Source organism: Nannobrachium achirus (assembly GCF_963921795.1).
Source record: "Nannobrachium achirus genome assembly, chromosome: 12".
In the NCBI taxonomy this organism is placed as follows: domain Eukaryota; kingdom Metazoa; phylum Chordata; class Actinopteri; order Myctophiformes; family Myctophidae; genus Nannobrachium; species Nannobrachium achirus.
In genome coordinates, this window is record NC_137832.1 from 22,802,841 (window position 1) to 22,817,967 (window position 15,127).

General features: G+C 43.2%; 1 protein-coding gene across 1 annotated transcript in view; it reads right to left on the bottom strand.

Moving 5' to 3' along the window:
- Positions 1 to 4,627: 4,627 nt before the first annotated feature.
- LOC308295993 (transmembrane protein 132C) overlaps positions 4,628 to 15,127 on the bottom strand; it is a gene marked incomplete at both ends in the record, with an annotated part of 290,553 nt that continues 280,053 nt past the window's right edge. The window contains 4 exons of the mRNA XM_080739101.1: positions 4,628 to 5,020; positions 5,954 to 6,208; positions 7,597 to 8,139; positions 14,074 to 14,265. Of these exons, the coding sequence (XP_080595227.1) occupies positions 4,628 to 5,020; positions 5,954 to 6,208; positions 7,597 to 8,139; positions 14,074 to 14,265 (1,383 nt within the window). The remainder of the gene's footprint in view (positions 5,021 to 5,953; positions 6,209 to 7,596; positions 8,140 to 14,073; positions 14,266 to 15,127) is intronic.

A 15,127-nucleotide genomic window follows, 5' to 3' on the forward strand; every position in this document is an offset into this window, starting at 1 on the left:
TCTTAGAAGGATTCAAAAGACACTTATAGAATAGGGTCAAAATTCAAATTTTCACGATTTAAAAAAAATAGCAGATCTACAAGCTCGCAGCGCGGCACTGCCGCTGTGAGCTTGCATATCTGCTATTTTTCAATATTTAAAGCATAAAATAATGATACACAATATAGTGTACCCGTTCTGAATGGGTTAACAATCTGATTCAAGGTACTGTACAGTCTAAGTAATTGAACCACAGCAGTTAACATAATATGAACATTCATCTGCTTGCTGAAGGATAATAATGCTAAAAAATGCAATCAGCCAGCGGTGATGTGACAATAACATTCATCGGGCGAAATGCAATTTTTCACCCGAACAGCTTTCATTTAGGGATTTTTTTTAGGAAGATGATTTTGTTTACGCAACTACATGAATGATTTTTAGAGCAAATTAAATCCCCCCAAAAGAAACATTGCCCTCCTTGCCCGTGTTCATTTCTCACTTCCCCAATCCCTGTGTGTTTTGTCTTTGATAGGAGCCACAGGAAAAATGGCACAGCAGCTTTGTCATCGTCAATAAGTTGTTTCTGCGGGCTAAAGGGACAGAGTTTAATGAGACTATAATTGGAGGCTTTGTCTAAAGCTTTACAATAATTTAATTTCAAGGGGTCAAAGAAGAAATGCCACCATTAGCATGTGGTCCGGTCATTATTCAGTTTAATAGCCCTTTGATACACCGTGGTTGTCATGTTACTGTACCGCGTTCTAATAGGTGCTGATGAAAGCATAAATGGACACAATATTGCCCGAATTTAGCATTACAAAGCCAAAGATGGATCATTATTATAATATAGACTATAGTCCAGCTCCTTGTAATTGAAACACAGTGTATGTATGCAGCTACGGTTGCAGCATTAAAGAGCGGCAAATTATACTGTGACCCAAGGGTAAATTGCCACCTCGTAAAAAATAAAGGATAATGAGGATAATGAACTCGTCACTTGCTACCCGTCCCAAAGCACATTCCTCAGGGTGTTGTACATTAGAGCAGGGGTCCCCAAACCTTTCCATGCCAAGGACCTCCCTTTAGAATATTTTGAAACGTTTTCTTTGTTGTTTTTTTGAAAACCTTTAGAATAGGGACCCCAGGTGGAACTGGTATGATAATCTTATTTACTGAATTTCAAAAAAGAAATAGAAAGAAATCCTCCCCATTTGGAAAACATGTGCATTAGAGCAGTGGTGTAAAGTAACTAAGTACATTTACTTAAGTACTGTGCTTAAAGGAGTAGTTCACCACTTTTCAACTTAAAAACTCACTAATGTTCATGATAGAATATCAAAAACAAATTCTACTCAGTCCAAGTCTCCTAGGAGAGCTGTGGGAAGTTCAGAATCCATCGTCTTGTGACATCATCATTTCCCCCAAAAAATAATAATATTTTTGAAAAGAATATTTAGATTTTTATTATCGCGAGAACAATGGCTTCCACTTTAATATTGCAACTTTTCAGGAATAGAAAGCCTGCAGTTTCTATAAGCTGGATTGGCAATCGATGATGTCACAAGACGATGGGTTTCTGACCTGCCCACAGCCCTCCTCTGAGGAAAAAAAGAAAAAAAAGAAAAGCTATTTTTGAGTGAGGACCAATTATATGAACATAGGTTGAAAAGTGGTGGAGTGCCCCTAAGTACAATTTTGAGGTATTTGTACTTGAGTATTTCCAATACTTTTACTTCTACTCCACTACATCTCGGATCGAAATATTGTACTTTTACTCCACTACATTTATTTGAAAACTTTAGTTACTAGTTACTTTTTGGATATAAGTTATAGTATTTTAAAACACACATTAACCACTTTAGCCATGTTTTATACCTAGGTTGTTTGAAAATAGCCGATCTACAAGCTCACAACGAATCGTGATGCGACGCGTTGTGAGCTTGTAGATCTGCTATTTTCAAACATTTTGTACTTTCACTTGTGGTACTTTAAGTACGTTTTGATGCCAATACTTTCGTACTTTTACTCAAGTACATTTTGAATTCTTGACTTTAACTTGTAATGGTGCCCTCACACCAAAATACCTATGAGAGTGGAATCCACGTTCTGCCAATGCATTTCAATGAGAGTGAAGCGGTTTCATGCCAGCAGAGGATTTCGGCAAAAAACGCTCCCTTATCATTGAAATGCATTGGTGGAACGCGGATTCCACTCTCATAGGTATTTTGGTGTGAGGGCACCCTAACGGAGTGTTTCTACATTGCAGTATTGGTACTTTTACTCAAGTAAAAAAAATTGGGTACTTTATCCACCACTGCATTAGGGTGCCCTCAGACCAAAATATGGTCGGCAGTGGATAAACTCTTCTGGTGCGCAGCTGGCTAAAACGCAGAGAGCGTATTCCGTCCCAAAGCCAGTGACGCGCCTGTCACTTCCCGCACCGCCCTCCCTCCCTGTAGCCTTTAGACTAGCGTAGCGATCCTTTGTCTGCAGAGGTACGTTAGCCAGGTTACGTTGCGACTTGCGAGGTTATCAATTTAACTCTCCTACTGCCAGATTATTTAGTTATTTATTGGGTCTGGTGCCATCAAAAAGCGGCTTACCTTTGCGACGTTATAGTAGATAGATAGACATTTTTTTTTTTTTTTTTTCTTGGTTGTGCAATAGTGCACTTTGGTCTGCCAGGCAGCAGAGGGCGGCGTCATGCGAGAATGAATGTGAATTTGCCTGTTATGTGTTGCAGTACATTCAGACCAGTCACTGGCCACAGAGCCTCAGAGCCAGAGGGAATCAACAAGGAAGTGAATTGGTCTCTGTTGATGTTAACGCATAATGGATTTTTTACACCATCACCGCGGAAAATGTGTTTACAGTACACGGCGGCGCGACCCCTCATCAGCTTAAGGACATCAACAAGGTAAACGAACGAACGCGAACGAGCGCCGTATTGGCGCGGAGGTCTCTTGAGAATTGGGGCGAACAGGAACGTCCAAAGCAGTATAAGAGTTAATAGGCTTTATTATCATCATCTTTTACGTGTCAACTCTATAATGGACAGGCGAAGGGTACTCGCCCTTGCTTTATTGGAAGGGGAGATGCAACAAGCTAAAAAGAGAAGAGTTTGGGTGCATGAGACTCTTCAAAACAAAACATCTCCCAGTCCCTTCCTGATTCTCAGAATGTTACGCCTTCGACTCACCCGATTGGACAGAGGGGGGAAACCAGAATCTGCGTGGAGAATTTCTTTGCTCCAGCATAAACGCAAGGTCTGCGCGGAGCGCAGATATCCTCCACTGACATGAAACCGCCCCCCTTCTCATTGAAATGCATTGGCGGAACGCGGATTCCACTCTCATAGGTATTTTGGTCTGAGGGCAGTCAGGGCACCCTTAGAGAGTAATTTCGTGTCATGAAATGTCATGGTCAATAAACGCGAACACACACTTGTGACACTGTTGTATATTCTTTAAATGATATGAAAATACAATATACAGAGCAACAATACAATGCCTTGGTGAAGGATCGTTCAGTATATACATAGCAAGTGTTTGTCTCTTCTACTGTGTTGTGAACAGGGGCGTCACAAGGGGGAGGAAAGTGGGACTGAGTTGCTATAGGGCCCAAGGTGGAGGGGCCCAAGCAACTATTGAAAAATAGCAGATATACAAGCTCACAGCGCGGCACCGAGTGCCGCGCTGCGAGCTTGTAGATCTGCTATTTTTGAAAAGTCGTGAAAATGTGTGCAAATCTTTGAATATATGTATTTTTTAAGCGGACATTTGGAACTCAAATTTTGCTTCTGGGGGGGGGTCCCTGGAACTAAATATTTTGAGATGGGGGTCCGTGGCCAAATACATGTCATCTTGGGGGTCCTTAACATGAAAACGTTTGAGCACCACCGATAAGGAAACATAGGTTTCTTGCACACATTTTCACAATTTTTCAAAAATAGCAGATCTACAAGCTCGCAGCGCGGCACTCGGTGCCGCGCTGTGAGCTTGTATATCTGCTATTTTTCAATAGTTAACATTCATGGGGGGCCCCGCAGTGAATCCTTGTACCCAGGGCCCAGGATTTGGTGTGACGCCCCTGTGTTGTGAAGGATGAGGATGAACCAAGTTGTGCCTTTTGCTTCCAACCACATGCAGGGCTTTCTTTCTCTTCCAAAGACTGAGGAATCTGGCTTTTGCAAAGTCATATCCAAAATGTTACAAAACATCCTAAACTGTTAAATGTGTACACACCTTATACAGCATCTACCTAGTCACATTACATCCTTCAAAGGTAACTGCTCTGCCCTTGGAACATTGCTTGAGTCAATAATTAATTAAAAACCCAATGAATGAAATCATGATAAAAAGGTAGTTATGAGAACAAACGGTCAAAAATACAACCTGACATCCTTGTTCGTGGACATGTCTTTCAAGTCATTTAGCCATTTAGTCCTCTCCGGCACGAAGGACCTTTATTTTATTTTCCCCCCGTCTTGAGTTCAACGACCCTTTGGCAGTTTGGTTTGTTTCTGAAAAACAAATTAGCTCCTTTTTCCAACTACCCATGGGGTCCAGCATCTGTCGGTCCAGGGGCCCACCTTTTTTCTGTAAACAAAGGCATAAAGGTGAGTTTGCTACAGTGAGTCCACACACTAGGCCACCTCTTTTAAAGCACTGTCGTTTAACCTTTCCATGTAATTGCGGAGCTCCTTGGAGTCGCCCAGCTCCATGTCTTGACACACCCACTTAATGTCATGGCTGTGGCTCACCACGCTCAGCGTGCTGACCGTGGGGAAGCCATTGTCCGGGGGGATGGTGGTGAACGTGGTGAATTTGACTCGCTTCCGCTTGGTGGTGGGCGAGTCTCCTTTGCTGTCCTTGGCCGCCGTGCAGCCCCCCGCGTCGGCGGCGGCGGCGCGGTGCACCTGACCCTGCACGTTCTTCTGGGCCGAGGAGCCCCCGTTGAGCAGGTGGCTGCCCTCCTCCAGGCCGCTGCTGGACTCCATCATGGAGGTCTGCTCCTCCTGCTGCGGCGACAGGCTCACCTGGACAGTGGTGGGGACAAAGTACTCAATTCAATTCAAAGGAGCTTTATTGGCTTGAGAAAACATTTACAAGCTCTGTGAGCTTGTAGGTATAAGGGCTAAAGTGGTTTTAAACTCTTTTACCGCTTCGAACGTTAACGCTCGTCCCAATTCTGAACGCGGCTCAAAGCCAATATGAACGCTCGTTCTTTTACCTTGTTTGATGACTGTAAGCTGATGAGGGGTCGCGCGGGTGTGTACAGTAAAAACATCTCCCGTAATGCTGCTTTCAAATCTCCACCACACGTAAGTTTACATCAATGATGTCCAATTCTCTTCCTGGCTGTTCTCTGTGGACCTGATCTAGATTATGCATTTCTATGCTCTGAACGACGGAAAGAAGGGAGGGCCATTTCACATCCATTCTTTGCATAAGGCTGCCCTCTGCCGCCAGCTTGGCTAAAGTACACATATAATAGGTCCAATGAAAAAAACAATGTTTGGAAATAATCAATAGATCTTTTTCTATAACATCGCAAAGGTAAGCTGCTTTTTGCTGGCACCAGCCCCAATAAATAAATAATAAATCTGGCAGTAAAACTGTTAATATCTGCAGAGTAACTAGTAACTAAAGTTTTCAAAAAAGTAAGAGTAAAAGTACACAATATTTGGATCCAAGATGTATAGTGGAGTAGAAGTAAAAGTATTGGAAATATCCAAGTAAAGTACAAATACCTCAAAACTGTACTTAAAGGGGAATACAACCCATTTTCAATATTGAACTGTCATTAATATATAAAAAACACAGAAGGGGGGGGGGGGACTTTGTATTTATTTACACACAACTCCTCTAAGGTATATTAATCACAGAGTTCAATATTGAAAATGGGTGGCCTTCCCCTGTTAGTACAGTACTTAAGTACTTGTACTTAAAGTTACTTTACAACACTGCACCTGGCTCTCCAGCAGCTCCGCCTCGTTGCCCAGCCACACCCAGTCGTGGGCGTGGTTCATGCTCTCCTGGCCCTCCACGGACAGCTCCTTGTGGCGGTACTTGAGCGTGTAGGAGATGCAGTTGATGAGGAAGACCAGGATGGCCAGGCAGAAGACGCCCAGCAGGGCGTACATGCCGATCTCCAGGTCCGTGAGTCCCCGGGCCGCCTGGACCAGGTCGTCGTCCGCGTTGTTGCGGCCGCGGGGGAGGTCGACCTGCGCGGGGGAATCGGAGAAGTATATGTCTATATTACTAGTAAGACGCTTGAGGGCGAGGTCGTGCCAATTCTTGGCCATCTGGACCAGTTACCCATATATGGAGATCCATGTACTGTATATAGTTCATCCCTTTTATGCCCATACATGGAGATCCCTGTCAGAACCAGCCGCACAGATATGGGCTGTCTTCCTCCATATATGGGCAATTGGGCATTCCCATATGAAGTCCTGTTAGATATGGGCTTAATATTGATGACATCAGGGATCTCCATATATGAGCATAAAAGGGAAACTTAAACCTTGTATGTTTTTTTTCCGTAAATTAGAGACCTACTTCATCATACAAAAGTGTCTCACAAAAGTAGTGAAAATAGCCGATCTACCGCTGTTCCCTATTGAGCTTGGCACCTTTCCTGAGGCAAGCTGCCCAGATCACACGTCACACGTGTCTTCTTATTTTTTCACACTCAAAAAGCGTCTGCAATGTAGTGTATTTGAAACTACATTGCAGTGCACATCATGGTGAATTGTTTTATTTTTAATTTTTGTTTATTTTCTGTTTATTCCGTTGCTGAGTGAGGTCAGCAGACAAAGTGACGTGAGTGAGATGAAAAAAACGGAGAGAAATGTGCCAATCTCAACAGGAAACAACAGTATTTAAACTATTTTAAATTGTTTTTAAAATAATAACAAAAAAGGAAGGTTTTTGGACATACAAGGTTTCCACCCGACAACATCCATATATACCATACATGGGCAACTGGCGGCCCGGGGGCCACATGCGGCCCCCACCTTCACTTAATGCGGCCCGCAGGTTAATACCGGAATACTGATATATTATTGATTTCAGCTGTTACAATTCCAAACATGACCTGGTTTAATTCCGTCAGTCTATATTAGTAGCTTAATGACTAGTATAGTAGTATTAAAATGTATTTTTTATGTCCAATGTATTTGTATTTAGGTCCATAAAGTTAACATGACTATATAACTAAATGCATTTGAAATTAGATAAAAATGTTACATTTCAGGATTCCAATTCAAAAACAACAACAAATAATTCAGGATTCCAATTCTAAAGAAGCAAAAATAGCCGATCTACGAGCTCAAAACGCATCGCTGCGATGCGTTTTGAGCTCGTAGATCGGCTATTTTTGCTTCTTTTTTTATGAGATACTAGAATGACAAAGTAGGATGTAGCAATATGCAATGTGGCCCTCTGGAGTGAAGGTGGAAATATAGTGGCCCTCGCCATCACCAAAGTTGCCCACCCCTGATATATACTGCACATAGCAGCAAGAACCCCAAGAGGGGTTTCCGCCTTGAAAGGTATAGTTATAAAAATGGGGTTTCCCGTCCAACATGGCTTAAAGACCTTTCCTCACCTGCGCGGGGAAGTCGGAGAAGTCTACGGGGATGTTCTGGCCGCTGTCGTCGGACAGCCTGCCGCCGTTGGGCCGGCGCATGATGCCGCTCTTGGTGGTGGTGGCCCTCCTCAGCACCCCGTCCTCCATGTCGGAGATGGAGCTGCCGTAGTAATGAGAGTCCATGCCTGTCCTGTCCTGAGACGGGGACAGTCTGGCCCTGTTCTCCATGTCATCCCCCTCCGCGCCGTAGTCGCTGCCCGCTCCCCTGGAGCCGTCGCTCTGGCCGAACTTGACTCTGACATTGCAGTTCCCCGCTGCCAGGACGCTGCGGCGCTTGAACTTCTGGCAGACCTCGCAGACGGTCATCTCCACCCTGACCAGCAGGCCCTGGCCCTCCGCCTCTGTCACGATGACGGGCCACTTCCAGGAGGGGTCCTGCTGCACGGTGACAACCTCCTCGTCCAGGGAGGTGGCTGTCAGGATGAAGAAGTCGGGGTTGTACAGGTCTAGTGGCGCCATGGAGCCGTCACTGAACTGAAGCCAGGCGCTGATCAGGGCCTCCTGTGCATACACACACACAAACACAGGCAGAGAGAGCACGCGTGCGCGCACACGCGCACACACACACATAAGTTAGGTCATATTCAGACTGTACAGTACATACAGTAGGGCATTCACCAAATATTCGAATATTCGAATATCAAAATATTCAACGTTGTTCACCGAGGTCGAATATTCCCCCTTTTATTTCTCTCTCTCTTTAAAAAATATATAGTTTATAAAACTTGGCTAGATAGGAAGTCATAAGAATGAGTACCAGGGGTTCTCAAACCTTGTTAGGCCGTGACCCCCAAAATAAACATATTTGAACTGGGGAAATTGTGGGTATTACATTTAATGTGACTCGGTTCCGCAGATAAATATTGTGAAAATAGTAGATCTACATGCTCACAACGCCTCGCAACGCGAGGCGTTGTGAGCATGTAGATCGGCTATTTTCACAATGTTCGCCTCTTGCTTACTTAATATTTGACAGTTTGGCCAGTTTGGCCAGTCCTGTCGAATATTCGACTATTCAAATACTTTGAGGTCGAATAATTCGAATACTAAATATCACTATTCATGAATGCCCTAACATACAGCAGTGTCGATGCAAACGCATCCACACAAAAGGAAGGGGAGTGGAAAAGAAAGACAGGGTAAACTAAATTGACTTGAGTAAAAGTATAACCTGATTTAGAATAAGATCATAGCAAAGGAATAGTCCTGCAAAAAATAGATCAATAGATCTAGATCTAGGAAAGAACAATTTGTTTTCAATAGACGGAGTGAAAACATTGTACACACAGCAGACAGATTTTGGTATCTCAGCATCGATCAGGTTGAGATAAGGACACGCAACATGTTCAGTCTGATAGAGACCTGATAGATTTGTTCTGTTTATACACAGGAAGAGAAATATGAAGTGAATGCTGTTCCAACTGGGATAGTGCTATTTTGAACAAGAATGGCATTTTAATAGTAATAGACACACACATATTGTAGACGGTATATGTTAAAATAGGGCATTAACGTAAAAGTCTACAAGTCGACTCAGTCGACTTCATTACACAAGTCGACAATCTACATGCTTACAACGCCTCGCAACGCGAGGCGTTGTGAGCATGTAGATCGGCTATTTTCACAATTTCTGCCTCTTTATATTTGACAATTTGGACAATGTTTAATTTGCCATTTTAGAGGTATTAGAAAGTCCTTAAATTGGCACTTTAGAAATGTGAAGATACACTTAAACTTGATGTTGGTTTGTTTACAGTTGAGTGAGAAAACAATCTACTATTACATTCCCCTAAGAAGCCACGCCCACTTCCAAGCCCATTCACGCCCAGTTCACATCCACTTCAACTCAACGGTAGAGCGTACGGGTGTCGGGAGAACGTACGGAATACCGCCCATAACTCTATGCCGTCCGCTCATTCGCTAGCCGTCGCCATGGTGCCAGCCTATAGAATATCGCTAGGATCCCGTTGTCATGGTGAGCTACGCTACACTTCCACAGCACAGACGGAAAGTTACAGGCTAGCCCCTCCTCAGAGAGAGAGAGAGAGAGAGAGAGAGAGAGAGAGAGAGAGAGAGAGAGAGAGAGAGAGAGAGAGAGAGAAGCAGGCGCACACAGAGGAGCGTGCACACACGAGAGCGCATTTGGAATTGTGTGTGTGTGAGCAGGTTATGGCAGATAACAACAACACCAAGACATCTTTTACCTTCTCCGCGAAAAAGACACTTCACGTGCGCGTTCCTCCAAATGCATGGAACAACACAGACCCTACAGACACTATAATGACGGCCGTGCTGGCGTGCATCAAACACCAAGAAGTAGGAAAGTACAAAGCACTCAAACATCGTGCGCGCGCGTGTAGCCTACTGTATCTGTATGCCGTGTTTAGCTCACACTTGGATCACACTTTCTACTTAGCCTAACTGTTTCGCCTCAATCACGCTAATTATCATTAATGTCCTATTTTATATGCAAATCGCTATTGCAGTATCATGTATTTGAGTGTTTTCTTTGTTGAAAGGTGTAAGTCACTCTAGTTCTCTCTCTCTCTCTCACCCCCCCAACTGACACAGTGGGAATGTTACTATTTTGTCTGGATAAACTCCAGTCCCATGCATACAGTCTACAGTACACATATAGCCTACACTCCATGTATTGAAGTGATTATAAAGAGATAGTCACGTTTAAGTAATTGGTGCTTATTATTAAACATAACTCTTTTGCTTCAGTTGGCCGACCTAAGTGACAAGGAACAGTCCCTGCTTTCAGACACCCTCCAGGGGTGTCACACAATTCTGGGCCCTGGGTACAACGATTCACTGTGGGCCCCCCATGAATGACCCTTAGCCATTTAGACTGGGAACAAACTATTTTGTGCTTTAACTGTTGAAAAATAGCAGATCTACAAGCAATACATATGCAGAGCTTGTAGATGTGCTTTTTTTTATTTTTTTTGAAAAATCGTGAACATTTGAGCAAGTCTTTGAATATTTCAAATCCTTCTAAGGTTTTTTGAAAAACCTTTGTTTCTATGTCAGTGGTGCTCAAACCTTTTCATGTGAAGGACCCCCAAAATGATATATATTTGGCCACGGACCCCCATCTCAAAATATTTAGTTCCAGGGACCCCCCCAGAAGTAAAATTTGAGTACAAATGTTCGCTTAAAAAATACATATATTCCAGCACAGAAAAGCAAATACTCTATTCAGACTGACTGCTGGAGATCATGTGGAGAGACGTTGGCGAACCATTTTCATATTTTCTGGGGTTGCCCTTCTGTGGTTCCATTTTGGAGAAGTGTTCACAGTGTCCTGGAAGCAGTTTTCAGAGTTACAATTGAATTTGATTTCAAAACCTTGTACCTAGCTGATATAGAAGAACTTCACTGTTCAAAGCAGGATCAATATTTGCTAAGGGTACTATTAGTAGCATCTAAAAAGGCCATAACAAAAAAATGGCTCACTAATGTTATACCAACTATAGATGAATGGATTGATTTAATCTATAATATATATATTATGGAGAGAATCACATTTAACTTTAGGGGTCAAGGGGAGATTTTCATCGACAACTGGTCTAAATGGCTTGCTCATGTCGCTAATATAAGGCCTGATTTAATTTTTTCTTTTATATGACATTTATTCTACAGTATGTATATTTTGACCTCCTGTTAAGAGATGTGGTTTGAGTTCGCCCCATAGCGGACCGTGCATTTTGAAATGAATGTGCTATATGTATAGAGAGTAACTAATGTGTAGAGTGGCAGATACCTCCCCCTTGGATATGTGTGTGTATTTCTATAAGTGTTTTATTTTTTTATTTTATGATTATGTTTGCTTTGTTTTTGTGATTTATATGAAAAATACAATAAAACATAAATGAAAAAAAAAAAAAAAATACATATATTCAAAGATTTAGCGCACATTCTAGTGTTTCACATTAAGTTAATCATCTGGGAACCCCCAAAATAATTGGGGGGTCGTGTGTCATGTGATGACGTCATCAAACGATAAAGTCGACTTCAACTCAACTTTTTACTGAGTCGAGTTGACTTGCAAAAATCACAAGTCGTTAATGCCCTATGTTACACTGTATAATGTTTCCGTTTTACATAATGGTCTCTCTTAAGCAGACTATAGTTGAAATCTAGCCTACTGAGCCCTTGCCATTTCACCACCTCGGTGCTATACTGCGCTGCGGGATAAAAGAGAGAAAGAGGGGGAGCAGATTAAAAGATAGGGGGGGGAAAGATCAGACCGTAACATTAAAGAAGAATTCACGCGAATGGTGGATTTGCCGTACACGAGCATCTTAAGACCTTTTCTCACGCCGCAGTTTCACAGTTTGCCTTTTAATATTGCCAGAGGACAAATCCCCGGGGACGCAAGGGGGAAGATCCCCACAGCGCTCTGCCAGTTCTCCCTAATTACTGACACAAGAAGACGTAGTGCGCTGCCTGCTTATCTCTGCATGGACATTTTGTCTATGATGGGGAAGATAAACTACTCTTATACTGTCCTTCCTCACCCTGGGGGGGGTGGGCGATCAAATGGCCACGATGAGGGAGGGAGAGAGGGAGGGAGGGCAGAACGAGAGATGAAAGCAATGATAGGACCAGTTTGGCCCCGCTGTAAGTCATGTTTGGGTACAGAACTTTTGCATGCCCGGAGATTAAGTACAGCCGCGGTTTCTATTTGATGCCCAAGGAAAAACACATTCAGTCACATTTCTAGCTTTCAAGGTTCAGAGTTAAGAGGGTTAGGAATGCAGTGGGACAAACAACACGTGTGTGTGTGTGTGTGTGAGGGCGTGCTTGTGTGTGTGCATGTGTATGTATAAGCACATGTACTGCACACGCACAGCTGAAATTAGGTCTTTTGTTTTGGAAAAACACAGTAATCAACTCTTGTGAAGTGCACAATTTAGGCGTCAGCAGCTCCAGTACAGTATGTAAATTACTCTCTTATTTCAAAGAGCCGTCAAACTAAATGCAAATAAATGAATAGTTGGAGGCAGGCAAAGAAATCTAGCATTGTGCTCCATGTCTTCGCAGGCCAAACAGCATTTGCAAATAATTCTTAGTATTGGCTTTACTATGCCCAGTGTTGTTGGATGGATTCTGGACTTCATCCAGACAGCTTGCATAACACAAGGGAAGCTGTCATTCACACTAATTTGCTGTTTTCCCCATCAGCGATACTGTAATGGCGTTCCTATTTTGGCCATGTACTGTATAGCCTAAAATATTCAAATTTCTTTTCTTTTTTTTCTTCAAAAAACTATTTTTTAAAAAGGCAAAAATACCAGAAAAGAAGATAGCAGATCTATAAGCTCACAGAGTGTTGCATTTTTCTCTATTCGTCTTAGTTCAAAGTACTGTGTATACAGCACTGTTTCTCAACATGTGGTTCGGGGACCACCAGAGGTCCAAATGGACCCTTACAGGTCTGTATCATGGGACAGGTGTACAGTATTTGGTTCCACTCTCAGTGGTTAAATAAACTCTTTTACAGTGTAGATTGGTATTCCAGGTAAGTGTCCGGAAACGGGTTTTCACGTGTTGTGGAAATATGTCGGACGCTCTCGAGAGGTGGCCGACCTAAATGACAAGGAACAGTCCCTGCTTTCAGACATCATATGTGTTCCCTCCAGGGGTGTCACACCAAATTCTGGGCCCTGGGTACAAGGATTCACTGTAGGCCCCCCATGAATGTTCTTCATAGGGGGAGGGGGTTTAACCCATTTAGACTGGGAACGGAACGCACTATTTTGTGCTTTAACTATAGACAAATAGCAGATATACAAGCTCACAAGCGCGAGTGCCGCGCTGAGAGCTTGTAGATCTGCTATTTTTGAAAATTCTTGAAAATCTTTGAATATTTCAAATCCTTCTAAGGTTTTTTGAAAAACCTATGTTTCTATGTCAGTGGAGCTCAAACTTTTTCATGTGAAGGACCCCCAAAATGATATATATTCGGCCACGGACCCCATCTCAAAATATTTAGTTCCAGGGACCCCCCAGAAGTAAAATTTGATTTACTAATGTTTGCTTAAAAAATACATATATTGAAAGATTTGCACACATTTTCACGACTTTTCAAAAATAGCAAATCTACAAGCTTGCAGAGGTCATTCTGAACCCCCAGATTTCAGAGAGCCTGTCCGAAACTGGTGTTTTTTTTTTCTGATGTCAGAAGGAGCATGTCTTGCCCTTTACAAACCCTGTAAGGGTTCATTTGGACCGCCGGTGGTCCCCGGACCTGATGTTGAGAACCAGTGGCACATATAGGGTTTAAGTGGATTAGACTAGAGCACTGGTTCCCAAACACTGGGTCGGGACCCATTTGTGGGTCACGGATATCCCCTTTTTTCCGTTTCCTACATCTTCAAAAATAAGCTTTTCTTTTTCTCTTATTATGCAGCATAGCATCCGGACCTGTTTGGGGCTCTGCAGCACTTCCTGTGTGGTGGTGGTAGCCAGGATGGCCCTGTTGCTGCCTGGGCTGAGCTGCAGGGACAGGGAGAGGCCAGTGACCAGCTGGACCCCCAACTCTGTGATGGTCACTTTGTCATCCACCACTGTGACGGTCTTCTCTGCCAGGATGGAGTCCGACAAGGGGGACAGTACCTGTGGCATGGACGGAGAGAGAGAGAGAGAGGGGAGAGAGAGACAGAGAGAGTGTGTGTATATGTGTGTGCAGGAAAGAGAGAGAGAGAAAGGGAGATATAATGAGAGGTACACAGTAGAGAGAAAGAAGAAAAGCCTCTTGGGATTAACCCAGATTACAATTCGTCGTCGTCGGGCAGAAACCTTGTATCTCCAAGTTTCAAATTTGCGAGCTTTTTCGTAAAATAAAGCCCTGCTTTGTCATGCAAGGCTGTTGCACGAAAGTAGTGAAAACAGCCGATCTACAATTACACAACGCCTCGCACCGCGAGGTGTTGTGTGCTTGTAGATCAGCTGTTTTCACTAGTTTAGTATATTTTTTAGATGATAAATACAAAACGAACAGTTTTGGACATACAAGGTTTCCACCCGACAACGACGAATTGTGACTTCAAAGGCTTTTTTAAAAGAAAACGAGTGAACCGCGACATTTGTTTTACCCCGCCCCAACTTCCAAACAATATATCCCTCCAGCTCTTTATGATTGCAGAGGTGATTTTAGCTGAGCTGGTCTTTTCCCAACGTTTCAGTCGAGCCCTCCACTTCGTTATGCAAGTTTATGCACACAAAAATACCCTCGCGCACCTGTTGACTCTTTACTTATAGGCTCATTAAACAACATCTCCGCAGATTAACCTTCACGGAACCTCTGTAAAGGTTAAAGAAAACCAACAGCCATGTGTTTGTTCCTTTTAACCCTGATTATTGCTGGCAAGCCAGATAAATGTCAGAGCCAGTCTAACCTATAGAGACGGGGAGTCTAATGAAATAGATGAAGAGCAGTTCGAGGTCAGCTGCATGTAGATGTTGCTCTGCGTGTGTG